Here is an 18,775-nt window from a genome sequence, read left to right as displayed (position 1 = left end):
CTTCTTCTTTTTGGACCACTTGGGGAGGCAGCACAGCAGGAAAGAGGACCAGCAATATGCAACACGAGCTGACTGCCTGCACTCAAGGACAGGAAACAAATTCAACGAGCCGAACAAACTACAATCAGGATTTACATGCTACAAAGGCAATCAGAGGCGGCAATAATTACCAACTGACATGGGACTCTTTAATTGCAAAGTACGCAATGCAAACACCGTCGCGTTAGGGACGACTCCCACCAAGTAATCAAGCCCTCCATTCACCCTCGGTCCATGTTTGCCATCAGACCGCTGTATATTTAACTCCTGTATGAATTCAAGGGGGAAGTCATATTCTGGAATATTATTCAATAAAAATAACATATATTTGTATGATTGTAAGCGGTGCCCTTCTGTGATTTGTCTTCTTTTTTTTAGTCAAAGGACCTTTCGAATGCTGTAAAGCATGACGTAGGTCAGTGCGCTGAAGGTCATGAACCCATTTGTCCGTTCTACTTTCTTATAATGAGCTGTGGGCTGAGATACTGTGTCTGTATTGTAGTCCATAAAATACATTGTGGGAAAGGTGATTTAAAGAGGTTGTTGCAGTGCATCCAATTGATAGTGATAGTTCAGTATGGTTTGTATGAAGTGCTACATTAGATATTGTTGCCCCTCTGAAAAAAGAAAGTGGTTAATCAGAGGAGAGTAGCACCATGGTTTAATTCCTCACATACTAGCACTCTTAAACAAGTTTTATGTAGATTAGAAAGAAAATGGTGTTCTGAAATCATGGTTTCGTAGCATACAAAAAAGTTATCTATAAAGCTAGAGCTGCCTATTCCCCCCTATAGATCTCCCTGAATTAACAGCATTGGCATCATCATCCAAACCTGTCAGATCACATCCCCACCAAACTGTTTAGAGATGTTTTACCTTTAACAATTCCATATTAAATCAAATTAATCTATCCTTTAACTGGATATGTACCCCAAGCTTTTAAAAGCTTCTTCACAGATGTTTTTGCCGATTACCGACCTATGTCCAATCGTTTTTTTGATAGATACATTATGGCACAGAAACAGCATTAGTTAAAGTTATTAACAACCTTCTCTCGGCCTCAGATAATGGTCTCATCTCTATACTTGTCCTGTTAGATCTCAGTGCTGCATTTGATGCCATTGATCATGATATTCTATTACAGAGACTGGGGCAGACTCCTGGGATGTGTGGTACTGCCCTCTGCTGGTTTAAATCCCACCCATCTGATAGATTCCAGTTTGTTTACATCAATAACGCCTCATCGCATATGAGTTAATTGTGGAGTTCCAAAGGGCTCAGTGCTTGGGCTTATACAACATGCACTTCTATTGACACTCTATATTTATTGACACACGCTATATTTATTAATGAGGCCGCATTAAATAATTCAGGTGGTTCAACTCCAGTTAATGTCTCAGAGACAGCAAGTCCTGGATGATCTGTAAACGTTCTACTTTTAAACTTGGACAAAACTGAGGTCATTATACTTGGTCCTAAACACCTTGGAGAAAAACTTTCTTTCTGACCACTTTCTGACCACATCACCATGGCTTCCAGTTCCACTGTGAGGAAACTTGAGAGTTATTTTTGACCAGCACATGAGCACACATGAGTCAAACGAGTGACTTTTCAGTGAATAGTACTTGTGTATGTAATAAAAATTACATATTTCTATTCAAGGTACTTCAACAGGTGATCTGATGGCTCTTGTGTCACAGAGCTACATCCAGACCTACAATGGTCCATTGTTGCTGTGAGCCTGCAAGGTGGAAAAGGACTTCCAAGGAGAGGGTGGTCTCTGAAGTGAATGATACAAGATAACCATAACAGAAGTCAACTCGACTAAAGCTCACTGAGAACTTAAAACTGTTCACATTTGGTTATATTTTATCCGAAGCGGGCATATTTATTCTTATGACAATAAATGACCCTATAACCTGTAGTAACAATACATACATGCCTCTTTTTTTAATCGTTCTCATATGAGGGGGTTTCCTACGTTTTTTTTTTACATTTATTTATTTATTTTAGTCTTTCACTTTCTAAATTGCTTATTTTAACCAATAAAGGCTTGGCTGTGTCTTCCTTACAGTGCGCTTTTACCTCCCCGCCCACAAAAAAAGTCTCAGCCTCACTCTCCAAATCCCGAAAGTCCGTGGTCTATTTATGGACGCGCAAACGAATAGTTTGTGCCAACGCAAACGTCACGTATTGACTTGATGTCACGCAAAGTTTATTGCGGGATTTATTGGATTTACGCATATACGGACCGTTATGTGTGCATACGATAATTACAATGGTCATGCATTAACCACATACCCCAATGGTGCGTTTGCCGGCATTTGATGATCTGACATCCAGATGTCCGCTGCTTGGAATCCCGGTGGCTCCAATAGCTCGCTCCAGAGAAGTTTCTATAGCAGCGTCTATTTCACCTGTCCGCTGAATCGCTGTGCAAACGGGTCCGGGTTTTTCTTCTTCCAAAGAGGCAATTTTCTGCCTATAATAGCGACTAAGTCCCATACTGAGGTTAGTTCTTGTTGTTACGTGCACTCAGGTAAAAGTCCCGACCAGGTTCTTCTTTAGTGTCTGTAATCAAATCAGCGATTTCTTTTCTTTTTTCTTCCAATGTCCGCTTATTTTCCTTTTCCATTAAACAGGCACATTTCTATTTGCGATAAACAAATCCAAAACGTGCAGAAAACTGTTTGCCTCCAAGTTAGCAACACCTGAGTGAAGTGACAGGTGACTCAAATCCCCCAGCATGACCCAGGGCCGGTGCCAGCCTCAGGCACAATCTAAGAAATGAAATCTACAGCCCCCTAGTGGTTGGGGGGGAAACTTACAACTTAAAATGAGACATGGCTCCTACAGATGGGACTTTTGATTATTGCTTTCATTTCGTTTTTTCTGAATGGGATATCAATAATGTTGGGTGATTATTTTCTATGCATAAAACACATAAGATATTCATCTACACTTGGGAACAATAGATATACAACCCAAAACTTAAACCCACATGGACATCTGGAAATGAAAACAATTGAATACTATTATACTAATGACAGTAATATGACTGAGTTGAAGGAAATCTTCTATAATTTTGTACAGGTTGTACTGTTAAGAGTAATAAAAGGTTGTAATTTCAAAAGAGAAATGTGATATACATCAGCTCGGTTTATTATATTGTTTACGTACAGAACATTTTTCCTATATTATATACTGTATGTTATGTAATGTGATATAATAAGCAACATTTTCACTTTTTAATATCCAATTCAATCCACTAACTGTATAGACAAGGGCATTCTTGCACTTTGTGAACATCATCTTGGTTATGACTGACTGCTTTTGAATAATAATTTCTTGATTATTAGTTTTTATGTATTTTAAAACAAAAATTCACAGACAGCACAGACAGTTTGCAGCCTGGTCCCATGTCCACATTAACCACTAGGTGTCAGCACTGAACTTCAGAGTTATGTTTGTTTGTCTTATGTAATGTCTCCTCCATGCCCTGCACCCTTGGGGTAAACGGAGTGTTGTTATGGTTGCATCAACACACTGGTGCTCATTTCTAATTGTTAAACAAGACTGGACTTACAAAAAAACAACAACAAATAAGTTCATATTATTCAATTTGAATTCATTATCTGAGCTGAATATTTGTAAAAATCAAGTGAGGGAGTCGGGAGACCCTCATTTTCAATGCCGAGCATAAACATTAAGCAAACTTAAAACATATAATACATAAAATACAAGATATTTCAGTTTTAGTTTGTCCTGAAGTTGACTACCAAAGATTTATTACTCAAATTACAGAGGAAATTTGAAGGAATATGTTCAGGTATGCAATGACTTGTTTGGGAAAACACATTTTAACATATTCAAGAAATATAGATATCTTCATACATACACTTCTGTGATTTCACTGGCCTTGGTTTAACTATAATTCATGCAGTTTTAGTGCTGTGTCATTAATTGTCAAGCACGTCAGGTGACTCTGACTCGGTTGGGAGTCATAGTAAATGCTGATAATACATTTTTCTTGTTTAAAAAAAAAAAAAAACCCAAACAAACCACAATTCATCATGCAGGCGAGGTAACCACAATACTGTCTGGGTGTTTATTCACATTTTTACTAAAAGGGGACGTGCAAATTACTACATTTTTGTTACTGTCATGATATTCTTGTTTATCTGACCTTTTGTGTATGTGCTTGAATTGTATATCTATCTCAATTCACTCATTCTTTATCCTCTACATGACAGCAGTGGGGCTGCTGGAGCCCATCCCAGAGGACGTAGGGCAGGGGTGTCAAACGTATGGCCCGCGGGCCAGAACCGGCCCACAAGAGGGTCCAATCCGGCCCGCTGGATGAATTTGTGAAAGTTTCATACTATACACAATACTTCATTTTTCAGTTCCAGACACATGTGACTAAATGTTGTGTGCCTTTATAAATCCACTGTGATCTGTGAGTTGTAATTAAAATGTGTAAATGGCGTAATATTGCTGAAAATGCAATTATTTATCTCAAGAAATGTCAGGTTTTTCATAATGTGTTTTGTAAAACAAAGGGAAAAATTAGGGGTTATTATGCTATTATTTTACTGCTCCGGCCCACTTGAGATCAAATTGTGCTGTATGTGGCCCCTGAACTAAAATAACTCTGACAGCCCTGATGTAGGGCAAAAGGTGGGGTACACCCTGTAAGCAAATGAACGTGTAGCACATGAATGTGCAATATTGTGATAACATAAAATAAGCTGAAGATTGACAGTTCAACGTAAGTCACATGTTTTCCCTGAAGAAGTAAATAGTCTCGACTCACCCAGAGAGGCCACACCTTGTGCGGGAGTTCAAACTCTCTCGCATTGTTCCTGTCAGTGTCATTCTGTTCCGTCTCTATATGACTCACTTGATTGGTCGAGAAACTCTTTTACAGGCAAAACTGTCCTTGCTCCTGAACTATTTGTTTTGCCAAAACTGTGACTCAGCGAGTGACTGTCAGTATCAATCTAAAAATATATACAGAGTTGCATAAGTCTCGTTGTAATTTCAAAACATAGTGCAAACACAGAGACACGGTCATGCTATAGTAGAAAGTGTGAGAAACACGCCTGTCTTAGTTAGGCCTCCATGTATGTGGCAGACTGTTTGTTTCTGAAGAAGTGCCGCGGCAGCAGACAGGCTCCATGAAACCTGTTTGACTGGTAAAATAACTGATTCAAGCCCCAGTGTGACATATGAGGCAGCCGCTGGTGGGAAATATAACAGTCAACATGAATCTGATGAAGCTTCACTCGACAAGACTGACAATTACACTTTTCACATTGAGGTATGACACAGCGATTTAATGTAGATGATAAATGTAATGCCATTGTCTTTTTGCTTCCTCCTCCACATAAGGGTCGCTGACATAGAGTGAAAGGCGGGGTTAGGGTTCTCTGGCGTCACTTGTCCAATGAAGCTAATCACCAAACTGCATGTTTTTGGGAACCCGGAGAACCTGGAGTGAATTCATGCACAGATGGGGACAGAACATGCAAACTCCACACAGAAAGGCACTCGAAAGTCTAACTGGGATTGGAACTGCTGACCTTCTTGCTGCGAGGCAACAATGCTAGCCCCTGTTCCACCATGTGACCCGGCTGTACAATCAACCGTTTTCATTCCACAAACATGCTAAGTGCAAAGCCTGCAATTTCATTTAATAGATAGATAATTATCTGTCATGTTATGTGAACGTGATCCATCATTGCACATTTGAATTTAAACTTTCCAGGCTTTCATATAAGTTTTGAGTCACTCCTGCTGTTGTTTGTTGAGTGTAAAATGTACTGTATTGTTTCTATGGCAGAGGAGTGGAGTTCAATTCACTTTACTTCTTCTTCCCCTTTGAACAGTAAAATACAAATAAGCTCAGTTATCAAAACAGTCTATTGAACAATAAAACCTTGGTCCAGTTTCCAGTTGTGTACTTTGTTTGTGCTCATAGCACCATAATGTTCAAATACGGATTTCTCAGTTTGTGTATAAAGAAAATGAGTGTAGGTTATATATAACCATCACCTTAGCCGATCAGGGGGGAACAATGCTTATAATATATTTGCACTCACAGAGTGTCTTATAAATGTATTAAATATTCTCCCAACAACAGAACCTACTGTTGCTATGTTTATTGTTATATGAGAGTTTATTTCCCACTCAGCTACTGCTTACGTTAACCTAATTCCCCATTTGTTCCTGTTTGACCTTTAATGCACAGCTTTATATATTACATTAGTTATCTTGGACAACAGCCTAAAAGAGTTTTTCCCACTTTTCCACCATCAGACATCAATAAATGCACTTTATAGGTTATTATAGTTACCAAAAACTAACAAAATAACAAAATTTGAAAATTAAAACCAATAAAAACTCCCAAACTGCTATATCCTTGGAACAGATCTTGTTTTTGTATCGCATACAACATCAATATCACATAAAAATAAATTCAGATTTTCTCAGTCTTTGAGAACCCTGGTCTGCAATATGTCATTTAAGAGCCTTTAGTTATTGTGTTCCTTTACTGTGGAGCCTACAAGCTGCCTGTTAACCTGAGATCACTACAGTCCACGTAAAATACACTAACCTTTGCCCCATTGCCTCCAATTAAATGTTGTGTATTGTGCTGTGTGTGTGTGTGTGTGTGTGTGTGTGTGTGTGTGTGTTTGTGTGCGTGCGTGTGTTTCTGCATGTTCTTGGAGTATGAATGACTTTGCCTATTTGTGTGTATACATTTTCTTTGCTTCTTCTTTCTGTTGTAAAGTACATTGATATCACTGTAATAAAACGTTATAAATATACAAAGCTGCTGGGTGTTATTTGTCCTCACACTCACACATACTTTTTTCCCATTCCTAAGTTGACTGGTCATTTTTAAAATGGTATTAGTTATGAAGTGCTTGTTATTGCATTATATATTCAACCTGTATTTTTTAGTCACTAAACAGCAATTCTTATGTATGATGTAGTAATAATAATAACAATAATAAAAATAATAATTACTAAAATCCTAGAAAAATTATAATAAATAATATTCATCAGAAGTAGCCTTACACACACCAACATATAATATAAAGAGCTTTTTATTTTAGTTAAAGTTGGCTTTTGGTTTTGGTTAAATGGCAGGATCAGACTTGTTGACACTTGTCTGTTTATATTTTTGTTGTCTTTATCATTTCCACCTACAGTGTGATGTTTATTTACATGTGGCAACATTCATTCATTCATTCATTTATTTATTCATTCATTTTTTTCTGTATTTAATTATTTATTCATTCTCTCTTTCTTTTGTTTATTATGATGTCATCCATACACGGGTCGCCCCTGCCCTTCAAAATGTCTATGCGCGCCACTGGTGTGCCGACAACTTCACTACTTCAGGAGGAAACAGTGACGTCACGAAACCTCCGCCTTTCTCGTCGCCAGTAATGAGTCGAAACTGTGTGCGCGTCCCCGCCCACCCACCTGTCTCAGAAACCGCCTGAAAAGCTCGTCCGCGCTCTTCCCTCCCCATTCAAGGTGCGGCTGAGCAACAGGTGCGTGGAGAGGAAGAAGAACGAAGCGCGTTCGCCGAATTACAACACATTTTCGCTCGCTAACGGTCACAAAGTTTGTCAACAACAAACCGAGTTCAGCTACAAAAGCCAGTCAGTCAGTGAAGAGAGAAGTTTTTGGTTTGTACCTTCACGGCAGGTGGACGTCGACACCCATTTTCTTATTCAAGTCGTTGAAGTAGCCAAGAGGACAAAAAAAGAAAAATGGCCAACAAGGGTCTGCAGATCCTGGGCTTCATCCTGGCTCTCGTGGGCGTCATTGGACTAATTATTGGCACAATTTTGCCTCAGTGGAAGATGTCCGCGTATGTCGGCGATAACATCATCACAGCCGTGGCCATGTATGAAGGACTGTGGATGTCCTGCGCCTTCCAGAGCACAGGCCAAATCCAGTGCAAAGTCTATGACTCCATCCTGCAGCTCAACAGTAAGTTACACAATTAGTATACCATTATTATTAATTGGAAATGAATGTTTTAGGAGGTGATTTGTTATAATTAACAGGCAAACTGTTACTTTTTTTTTCTTAGACTCATCTCTGTGTGGTGCAAATTGTAATATAATAGTATTTCTTGCCCGTAAAGTGGATTAAAAGTGTGTGATTTATGCTTTTCGTTTATTTGGAGGACATAGTAGTGACGGTTTACCGCCCCCTTCAAGGCCCTTTGTGATCTGTTACTCGATGACTGTGGCTTCGGTTAACCGGTTTTGTCACATATTAACTTACCTTGTATTCAAACCATAGTGTTAAACGCACTTCCTGTATGTATAGCGTTTATCAGGCCTCCTCTGCTTAATAAATACCCCCCCCCCCCCAAAAAAAAAACAACTCAAACTGATTAATCAATTCTTAAATAGTTTGTGGTTATTGTTGCAGCTTAAGTGTGCATTACTTTTTCACCTAGGTAATGATTATATCCTGTCCCCTCCTCCCGCATGTGTGAATACAGCCCTGTATTCCAAGCCTTGCATTTCACAGGTAGTTGATTAAACCGCACCTGTATGGGCCAGTGTTTAGTCAACATACCTCAGAAGCAGACCAACAAACGGATGCTTTGTTTATGGCCTGTAGGGTAAAGACTGCAACTTCCTGCTCTGTGGGGCCAAAACTATGTACTATTGTAACTGAAATGTCTTTAAAAAAAATCACATTACGTGGTGCTTTTACTTTCACTATTCTAATCTTTTGAGCTCATAATACCCAGATTACATAGGCAGCAGCACTATTTCCCCAGCACAACATTTGATGCATTAGTTAACTGAGAAACACATGAAGAAAAAGGTAGCTATTGTATCTTCCTGTGTGCTATTCTAATGTTAGGAGCTAAAATGGTCAATGGTAGCATGATCTGAAAAAATCTCATGTAGAATGTCTATCACAATCCTCTTTAAACATGAACCCTTTTATTCTCTTGTTCAGAAATACCTCTTCAGAATGTTTATTTTTTTTGGATATATCACAGGACATCAGAACTGCATAAAACAAAGGTCAAGACTATACATTTTTGGAATATTTTTGAACGCCAACAGACATTCTTCCCATTCTAGAGTAGCCTGCATTTCTAAAATGTCCACCTGCTGAAAAGTGGCCTGAGAGGAGCTGAAATTGGGAGTGGCTTCCTTGTAACGAAACCTGGTCCGACCTGTTTCAAACGTGCGTGCATACAAACCCCCCCCCTTCCTCCAGAGTTTCTGTGGTCTTCCGGTTAGAGCCAGTTTCTTTTGGTGTGTTGTTGAAGGGAGTGGCGGTGAGGCACAGCAGACACAAGCTTGTCTGTTCTACATGCACAGAGCTCTTTCGGCAGCATGTGAAATCAAACCTGCTTTAAAAACAAGTGTTATCTTCACAAAAAGTTGCAGAATTGAATTGTGTGACCTTATTTAGCCACTTTTTGATAGTTTTTCGATATTTTTCACAATTAATAATGAACTCTATCCTGTGCTTTTCATCCAGGTGCCCTCCAGGCGACCCGTGCCCTCATGATTGTCAGTATTATAGTAACACTGGCAGGTTTAGGTGTCGCCGTCATGGGAATGAAGTGCACCACCTGTGGAGGAGATGACAAAGTGCGCAAGTCTCGCATTGCTATGGTCGGTGGCATTATCATCCTGGTTGGAGGTAATAAATAAATACATAATAATCTTGTTCGTTTTTCTTTTATCCCTGGATGTGCAACAGTTTGAGCCGTAATGTTCATGTTGTTTACTCTGCTACAGCGTTGTGTTCCATTGTTGCCTGCTCCTGGTACGCCCACGACATCATCCAAGCCTTCTACAACCCTTTCACCCCTGTCAATACCAAGTAAGTTACACACAACACTGTGCTGGATATGTTTGTTTTGTCATTTCTATGAAAACTTGAACTTAGACCAAGTGGAAACCGCCCATGATGGTCACCCATAATAATCGGACCTTCCATTTTGAAGGTTTGAATTTACGTTCTGCAACTGGACGTACTTTGTCGAAATAAATATTAAACACTTTACCATATTTTTTATTGTGAAAATTTACCAAAATCAAGTTATTGTGAGTTTTTTTTTTTTTTAACCACTATAAAATCATGTTTTGTCTTCAAACACTCTTATCTAAACGTGTACATATGCTGTGTAATAACTGAAGCAGAGGCCTCTTTGCATCAGTTTTTGCTCTTTTTAATAACTGGATCTTTCGGTTTCCAGGTACGAATTTGGATCAGCCATCTTCATTGCCTGGGCTGGAGCGTTCCTGGCTGTCGTGGGAGGAGGTATGCTGGCAGCATCCTGCCCCCGAGACAAGTCCACGCCAAAGTATCCCATCTCAAGACCCCCCAGCAGCAAGGAGTATGTTTGAGCGCGACAGGACTCGGCGTTAGAGGCTGAAGGAACACTTGGACACTCATGCTAGTCCAACTCACAGATTGAAACTTTGAAATGCTGTATTCCAGGAGGCTTTTTTTTATTTTTATTTTTATTGTTATTGTTTTTTTATGTTGTATCTTAGTTTCTTCAGGGTTCCCCTGTGATGTTACTGTAATACTACGAGACGCAGTACAAGTTTTAAATATTAGCCATTTACTCGTAAGAATTGTCCCACTGGCCTTGCCTGGAACGGCGGAGTGACGTACTTGCCACTCAAGCTGACACTTGTAAAGCACTAAGTTAAACACCATTTTATTGTTCAATGTGTTCTGTGGTGAATGTTTGACTCGCTGCATTATTGGAGTTCACGTGTTTGAATGCACTGAGCAGAAATCAGACATGGCAGTGGACGACTTGTGAGCCATTTATTTCAGTGGAGGCTTCATGTGTAATAGTTCATCATCCGGCACCTGATTAACAGTTTCTTTCCATGTTTTTGTGACCCATTTACATGAACAACGCTGTAGACTAGTTCATGTTAACCACATGCCGAGTGACGTTTTCATGTATAAACGACCGCTTACTGCCCGCTTTATTGCCAAATATTGTTGTTTTTTTGCGTACATGCAGCATGCAAAAAGTTGTGAACCATTTCTGCATCCGATTACTGTTTGTGTGAATGGGCTTGGCTTCTGATCATGTTTTTTTATTTACAGTAGCTGTTGCTGCACGTTTCGTTTTTAAAAACTTTTTAATGTGTGATGTGCAGAGTTATTGTTGTACATAAAATAAAAGTGAAAAATATATTGTTTCTGGGTTCTGGACTTTTTTTTTTAATACAAAAGTGGTTCATCTTAGAATGAAGTTTAATGTTGGCTGCCCAATTTAAATATTAATCAGTTCAAAGAGTGGAAATTTGAGTTTTATACTAGTCCAAGTAAAGAATACAAGTTAAAAACAAAAGGGTAAAGACGTAGTATACGAAGGATGAAATATACATACTAATAAAGTATATGTGCAATATGTTAAGTAAAGTACGAGACTAAAAAATCTTGTTCACTTAACTGGGTGTTACTAAAAGGACAAAAGTCAATTTAGATTCAATTAAATTACAGTCCAATGAAATAATACAATCCCATAGGTAATCAACAATTAAAACAGTTTTAGAATCTAAACAAGTATGTCACTCAATCAGTACTTAGCAGTGTTTCAGTTACTATTGTGGGTGGTTGTGTCATTATTTTGTTCGCTTTTTTAAAGATAGGTTGTAAATCACATAATCAGCACTGACTGAGCTTTGTGCGCCCCCTGCTGGCCCCTGGCACTGAACCAGCTCACAGGCATATGCACTAATAAAGAATGAATGTTTATGTTCATGTGTCACACTATCTTCCAGTTAAACAGCTTTTTTCCTCCCTGGAAACCTATGTTTGTAAACTGCTCACTCCTCCACACCAAATTCCATAGAGAAAATGTGCGTTTTTATCTTGCAGTGTGGGTCACGTGGTCTACTGCTGCCTTTTTTTTTGGTAACTTTGTGTCACTGAGGTTAACGGAACAAAGGATTTCATATACTGAAGTCACAAAGTAACACATTTGAACTTCCTGATGGAGGAAGCAGTTGATCGACAACTATGTGACGATGATGTAAAATCACTGCTTTTCTTCATGGAATTTGGTGAAAGGGAGCGAGTGATTTACAAAGCAACACAAACTCTAGTTTCCAGTCAGACAAGGTGAGATAAAGTGTTGGATATATTCATAAAATATTGTAAACTGTGCAGGGATCATTCCACACACACACAAAAACTGAGTGAATATTTTTGGCAGATCCTTTACAAACAGAGGTGATTAATCGGGGAGTGGCCTGCAAGGTGCAAGTGATGATGAAAGTGTAACAGGAAGTGGGAGTGAGACCAATTGAACACACAGTTGATACACTAGTTAAAAGCGTGTGTGTGTGTGTATTTCCATGTAAATGTTTGAAATGTCTAAAAGTGGGAGTATCGGGTGATCATGTTTGTTAAGGGTTAGTAATTCACTAACGTCCCACATTTATGACTTCACTGGCAAAAGAAAAAAAAAGAGAAAATCCAAGGACATACTTGAACAATTTAAAAAAAACAATCAAATGTCTCTGCCGTGAATGCCACATGGCTTCAGAGGTTGGACACATGTATTTTTGTGTAACTTCTAGTTTGTTTTTACGTCCCTTATTACCAATTACCTGCTTACCTGTGCAAAGTGAACATGGTAGCGTACGAGAATGAAAGGCTGTCATCAGTGCGCATTAAATGTTTAGTTAAAACATTAACAGATGCTAATTGCATTTAATGTTAATTAACACACCCTTAAAATGTCACTGACTGTATCACAAACGAGAAACACCAACATATCCACATTATATGTTTTATTTAATCACCCTTGGAAGAGTCCATCCAAACCCAACGCATAATCAAGTCTGACAAACCCGTTTCATGTCAACATGGAATGATGTTGGGTGAAGCACAGACACACTTCACCCAACTTAAAACAAATATGACATAATGTGCCGATTCAGTTAACTTCGATGACAAGAGGGCTTTTACTTTTGGACGATACATGCAACGAAGTTGTGCAAAGTTTTAGGCGACTCATAAAATTAACTTGTTTGCAAATTCTTTCATTCAGTCACTCAAGTTTTTACCCCGTCAGCCTATTGGACATCAGCTGCGAGATGCTGCACTTTCAGCATCAATGAACGGGAAAATGCTTTCTTATTTGTCCTTATTCCGTCATGTAATGGACCGATGCATGTTTTTATTGTTTTATTGTCCGTGCATACAAATGCTCCTGAAAATGTGGCCACAATTTTATTTACACATTTACAAAGCTTCAGATTTTGAAAGTTGGTTCTCATTGGATGGATTTCTCTGCCCCTGTGAGAGTTAACCGTCACCATCCACACCACTGCTGATCCCGTCTTTTCATACAGGACGCAGCTTGAGCTTGGATTAGACGGAATAGATTCATGACAAGTGGAAGGGATTTGAGTTTGGCTTTTTGAGGGTTTTACGAGGTGCTATGGATATAAAGAAGTCATAAAAAGAGACGATAAAACTAATGGCGTTTATTCGGGCTGTTATTTAGTTTCCTTCAGTGCCTGTCTCCACTTCCACAGCTCAGCAACATTCTGAAAGAAAATACAGGAGGTAAACAGGAAGATCTAACAGAAAACACATCTGCTCTTTCTGCATGTATGTTGCTTTTTTAAGTAATTTTCTTCCACGTTAAAAAGGAATCAATTGACTTCTTTTTCTCTCTATACTGTACCTTGGCATCTGAGACTTTATATCCGTTCTTCACAAAGTTCTCAAACTTAGGCTGGAGTTTAGGTAATGTCACTCCCTGTAAAAGAAACAAATTATTCGTCATTATTATGAAATTAGCAAATTAAAACTGTTCACACAGGAGGAGGAGTAATAAAACTTTAAAACCACATACCTTCTTCACTGCCTCCATTAACTTGGCTTTAATCTCAGGAAGTGTTAGGTTTGCTTTGGGAGTAGGTGGGGTTTTGGGGGACTTCTCGCCTTTGCCTTTAGTCTTTTCATATTAGGAAGATGAAAATGGTGAATACATGGAACATTTATTGACTTCCTAAAAAATGGAAACTTTATGCAAACTAACAGTTACCTGCTTTGCTGGCGTGCTGGGTTTTGAACTCTTGCCGTTCTGAGCGGCTGACTGTTTGGTTGGCGTTGGTTTGGCCTTTATAAAACAAAACGTCAGAGACAATAAGGTACAGTGGGACATTCGGCTACTGCAGGCAAGAGCGACTGTAAATCCTGTTCATTACCTTAACGGGTGATTCTTCCTCCTCGCTCTCCTCCTCATCATCATCGTCGTCCCTGAAAGAATAGAATCAAGAATTGGAACCATAGGTTTATGAAGGGGTTTCGATCAACATTCAATTTACAAAGCAAGATCGCGACACCCCTAATATCCAGGTATTTAAACGCAGATCTGACTGCTGGAGACGATAAGCAGCAATGGTAAGAGGGGAAACACCTTTCCTCAAGTTTGATTTGTAAAGCCGTGGCACATGTTTCAATAAATTAATGAAAATTACTGTTCACATGCTTTTTTCCCCCAGTGGGAGTGTGAAGAAGTTATGACACCTAGTGGCCGAATGGCATATTGCAACCAACAGAACAACATTTTCTCTAAAACGGGAAAAGGTCAGAACTCATGTGTTATGAAGCCGGACACTCACTCATCATCGTCATCATCGTCGTCGTCATCCACGTCCATTTTCATTTTTTTCTGGAAGGAGATAAAGTGTGGTCATTTCAACTGTGATGCAAAGACACTTTATGAACAAGATAGATCACACATGAACAGAGCTGAAACAAACCAGAGATTTAAGTGCAGGAGAGGACGCAGGTCTTTTCTTTGATGCCGTCACACCCTCTCCCTCCTCTTCTTCCTCCTCCTCATCATCTTCATCAAAAGACTGATCAGCGTCCATCACTTTAAAAGCAAATCAAAAATCTTAAGACTCTTCCTCCACTAATAGTGGATATTTTTTGATGCGACGCTCTGGTTTTGTGCGCTCCGAAAAATACTCACTGACGAGGTGTTGTCCACTGATATGGATTGGCCCTGGACCAGAACCAGCCTTCAGACGGAAAACTGCAGGCGGTGTGATTGTGAAACTTCCGAGACAAACCTGTGTCGAGAGTTAAGTGAGTTACCTCTCGAGTGACCGTTAACGTGTCTCACATTTATCAGCACGTCGAGAAGATCACGTCTACTCACACTTGGCAGGGTCGAAGGTTTAAGCGAGACCAGGACTGCTGTGACTTTCTGACCCTCTGCGTCATGTCCTTCCACTTCCACTGTGTGGAGTACATCTTTTGTGGTGGAGTCCACACAGGCCTACAGATAAATATCAACGTTCACAATGAATCCTTTTTGCATTATGGGCCAAAGAATTTAAATATTTGTTAAAACCTTCTGCAAATGCAATCTGCATATATAAACGCTGTATGGTGCACATGCGATGGGATAAGTTTAAGCCACATGCCAAATAAATAAAAATGCTCCTTGAAAAAAAATAAAAAAAATCTCTTTCCTGCATGACAATAATATACAGTAATTAATCCAAAAAATACAATTTTAAAAGAAATAAAATTGGAACAAACATGAAATAAAAATTGTATCTGTGAAAATGAATGATTAATTGGGTTTGAACAATTTTCTCAATATTTCACATAATTAACACAGCTTGTTGATATGACAATTAAATAATCTTATATTTTATTATCAATATTTACAACTTCAGGCTTCCATATGTCCAAAAGTGACTGACAGTAATGGAAAATAAGTCTGTATAAAAAAAAACTATAGTGTGTGAACTATGAACCAGCTTGTTCCCGCCTCCTCAGCACACGCTGAACAATAATAATCTAACACACCAAGAGAGGCGGGGCTTACGGCAGAACAGCCAATCAAAAACTGCAGAAAAAGTGTGGGCGTTGAAACCTCTCACTGGGAAAAGTGTGGGTATTGAAAGTGTGTGTGGGCTCTTGTATTGTCATTTTAATGCAAAATGATTTATATCGCTACAAGCGATATTGTCCTGTGTTATATCTTGTTTAGAAATATATCGATATATATTAAAATATCGCCCAGTCCTACTACAAACACATCTATAGCTAGTGAATTTTGAAGTGACAGCTCAATGGACCGGAAGTTGTCACAGGCTTGGAGTCGCTGTCCGCCTGGAACAAGATCCCCGTCGACACCCGAAAAATAATAAAATAATTATAAGTATCCAACTTTTATAATCTGACACGCTTTAGATATTTACAATTATGATGTCGGATGTCAACTGGGAAAAATCGGGTCCATTGAGCCGTCGTTCCAAAACTCAGTAGCCAGTCAGCAGCACCCGCAATTATTATTGCGGATGGGACTTAATATTAATATTGTATTTTTCTATAAAATACAATATTTTTATATATTATATTATAGAATAGATTTTACTTGCTTCTTAAAAAGTGATGGCTTCATGAAAAGTGTCATTTGAACAATTAGATCGGACACAAATCTAATTCCATAGTTAAATTCTCGATTCCACCTTTGCTTTCAAAAGTCGAGATCATGAAGTGGTTTCGATCAGCGACACCGCTAATACCCAAGTATTTAAACACTGCTGCTGATAAAGTAAGAACGGTACGTCTGACTGCTGGAGACAAGCAGCAATGGTAAGGGTGGGAAACACGGGCAGTTAGTCAGGTGCAGAGAGGTAGGAGTATTTTGAGGTATATTTTAGGATTTTCAAAAGATAAAGCCTATGTTTAAAAAAAGCTGCAGGCGAGCATTTGACCTAATGTGAAGGACAGAAAGTTACACTGCTCCCTGTATAATGTGTTAATTGAATTAACGTTTCTGTTCATGCCCATCACCATTGCTTACCATCCTGAGATCTAGCTGATGCTCAAAGTCGTCATCCTCGGGATTGAACTCCACGTCTTTTCCGGCCTCCAACACGCAGCCTGGAACAAAGAGTTAAAATGTTAATAAGCTAATCTAATAACACAAATGTTGCCTCTGTTTGCAAGACACAAGACATTTGAAGACATCAAATATTGATCTACATTTTATGGACCAACCACTCAATTCATTTCCAGAATAATTGACAGATTGATCGATGAAAAGCAATTATAAGAAGAATTAAGAATTTATTATTATTTGGTCAGTTATTACATGTTTGTTGGGAACAAATGTTTTTCTTATTTTGCGAATGGGGACAAAACAAAATCTTTGAGGATGTCTTTCGTTTGAGGTTTGGTAAAAGGTATTTGACAAGTCTTTCTGGACCAAACAACTGACTAATCAGGAAAAATAACAGGCAGGTTCATCTCGAATATAAAGAAAAAAAAAATAATACGTAAAAAATAACTTCTGATATTTACTGACATCGTCGTGAGACAAATTTTAAAGTGAGACTATAAAATCAGAGAAGACTCAGCGTGGTCCACGTGAGTTTCCAGCCACGATGATTTTTTTTTGTAACGTGTGGCTCAAACAATGTACACGCAGTTAAACCCACTGATGCGTCAGCGTTTGCACATTCTGATGTTAAAATCATGTGGAGTTAGATCAGGATTAAATAAATCAGAGCCGTTAACAAACCGCAGGCGGCGCCATGTTGATATCAAACACGTGTGCGACCACGCTGTTCAGCGGCAAACACACTACTACATTAACATTCAAGCATTTAGCAGACACTTTTATTCAAAGCGACTTACAAAAAGATATACGCTACATAGAAGAAGTCCCGGGGGAAAAATTCACTAGATAGGAACAATGGACTGACAAGAAGGTGCGCGTGCAGATGGGGGTAAAGTGCTAGGACAGAAGATGCTCTTGGAAGAGCTGGGTCTTCTACTACAACCTCCTCCAGCAATTTTACATTCCACTCTCACTAACAACACAACATTTAACACTTATTACTTTTATTTTTATTTTAATGCGCCCACTTAAGCGTCACCCTCCATTTTGAGGAGGAGACGCGGCTACATGACTTAGTTTCCTCGAAATTGCTGTGCTAACTCATGAAGACGGAGACTTTGTCCGAGATTTATATCACAGAAAAAAACACGCGTGACTTTATCTCACCGTAAAGAAACGTCTGTGGTGCCATTGTTTCCTCGTCCATGCTGTCCATTGTGGATGTTAAAGAGCTATAGGTCTGCGGTGGAAGACTGACAAACTACAACTAAGGGACGTACCACACGTGGCTCAGCAGCAGTCGCCTCGTGTCTTCTTCTGCTAGAACAAAGAAAAAGAGCGGCACAGCGACACCCCACGGTACGGCGGTGCAGAGCAGGGTCTTTTTCTTTTTTGAGGTCTTTATGGCGGTTGGCAAACAACGATTTGGTGCTTTACCGCCACCATCTGGTATGGAGTGTGGATCAAAATGGAATTGTAATGTAAATTATTATTATTTACTATTATTATTATTACAATAATAATTATAATCAGAATCAGAATACTTTTATTATCCCAAAGAAAATTGTTTGTTCATCGTTACAGTTGCTCCATATCAGACTCAAAAGTACCAGTTTTTTTAAAGAGCACACAAGTTAAAAATTAAAAATTTTAAAAAGAAATTAAGAAATTAAAAAAGTTTATAATATAATAATAATATATGTACGTATGTTTACACTAAATATCAGCAACTATAGCTTACATATCAACATAATGTGGGATGTGTAACACAGGGTGATTTAAAACAAACATGTTCCCAGTTTATAGAAATAT

At 38.8% G+C, this 18,775-nt stretch overlaps 2 protein-coding genes across 2 annotated transcripts; one reads left to right on the top strand and one right to left on the bottom strand.

Annotated features, from left to right (window-relative positions):
* Positions 1–7,661: 7,661 nt before the first annotated feature.
* Positions 7,662–11,271, top strand: cldn7b (claudin 7b). Its single transcript, XM_058628398.1, has 4 exons — positions 7,662–8,052; positions 9,580–9,744; positions 9,843–9,927; positions 10,304–11,271. The coding sequence occupies exons 1-4, from the start codon at positions 7,830–7,832 to the stop codon at positions 10,452–10,454; spliced, it is 624 nt and encodes a 207-aa protein (XP_058484381.1). The 5' UTR covers positions 7,662–7,829; the 3' UTR covers positions 10,455–11,271.
* Positions 11,272–12,857: 1,586 nt separating this feature from the next.
* npm1a (nucleophosmin 1a) lies at positions 12,858–18,290 on the bottom strand. Its single transcript, XM_058626411.1, has 11 exons — positions 18,131–18,290; positions 16,925–17,004; positions 15,263–15,382; positions 15,074–15,173; positions 14,859–14,974; positions 14,718–14,767; positions 14,301–14,352; positions 14,138–14,212; positions 13,946–14,047; positions 13,775–13,849; positions 12,858–13,634 (listed from the first exon to the last, which is right to left on the bottom strand). The coding sequence occupies exons 1-11, from the start codon at positions 18,177–18,179 to the stop codon at positions 13,584–13,586; spliced, it is 870 nt and encodes a 289-aa protein (XP_058482394.1). The 5' UTR covers positions 18,180–18,290; the 3' UTR covers positions 12,858–13,583.
* Between the last annotated feature and the right edge of the window lie 485 nt (positions 18,291–18,775).

Source organism: Solea solea, chromosome 4 (assembly GCF_958295425.1).
Source record: "Solea solea chromosome 4, fSolSol10.1, whole genome shotgun sequence".
Classification (NCBI taxonomy): Eukaryota; Metazoa; Chordata; class Actinopteri; order Pleuronectiformes; family Soleidae; genus Solea; species Solea solea.
This window is presented reverse-complemented; position numbering and strand designations above follow the sequence as displayed.

Excerpts from the sequence above, each read along its gene's own strand:
- cldn7b (XM_058628398.1), top strand. The coding sequence starts at position 7,830 with ATGGCCAACAAGGGTCTGCAGATCCTGGGCTTCATCCTGGCTCTCGTG. Across the intron at positions 9,745-9,842 it reads CATTATCATCCTGGTTGGAG|CGTTGTGTTCCATTGTTGCC; the intron begins GTAATAAATAAA and ends ACTCTGCTACAG. Across the intron at positions 9,928-10,303 it reads TTCACCCCTGTCAATACCAA|GTACGAATTTGGATCAGCCA; the intron begins GTAAGTTACACA and ends TTCGGTTTCCAG.
- npm1a (XM_058626411.1), bottom strand. The coding sequence starts at position 18,179 with ATGGACAGCATGGACGAGGAAACAATGGCACCACAGACGTTTCTTTAC. Across the intron at positions 14,353-14,717 it reads GACGATGATGACGATGATGA|GGACGACGATGATGATGAGG; the intron begins GTGAGTGTCCGG and ends CTATTCTTTCAG. Across the intron at positions 14,213-14,300 it reads AGGAAGAATCACCCGTTAAG|GCCAAACCAACGCCAACCAA; the intron begins GTAATGAACAGG and ends TGTTTTATAAAG.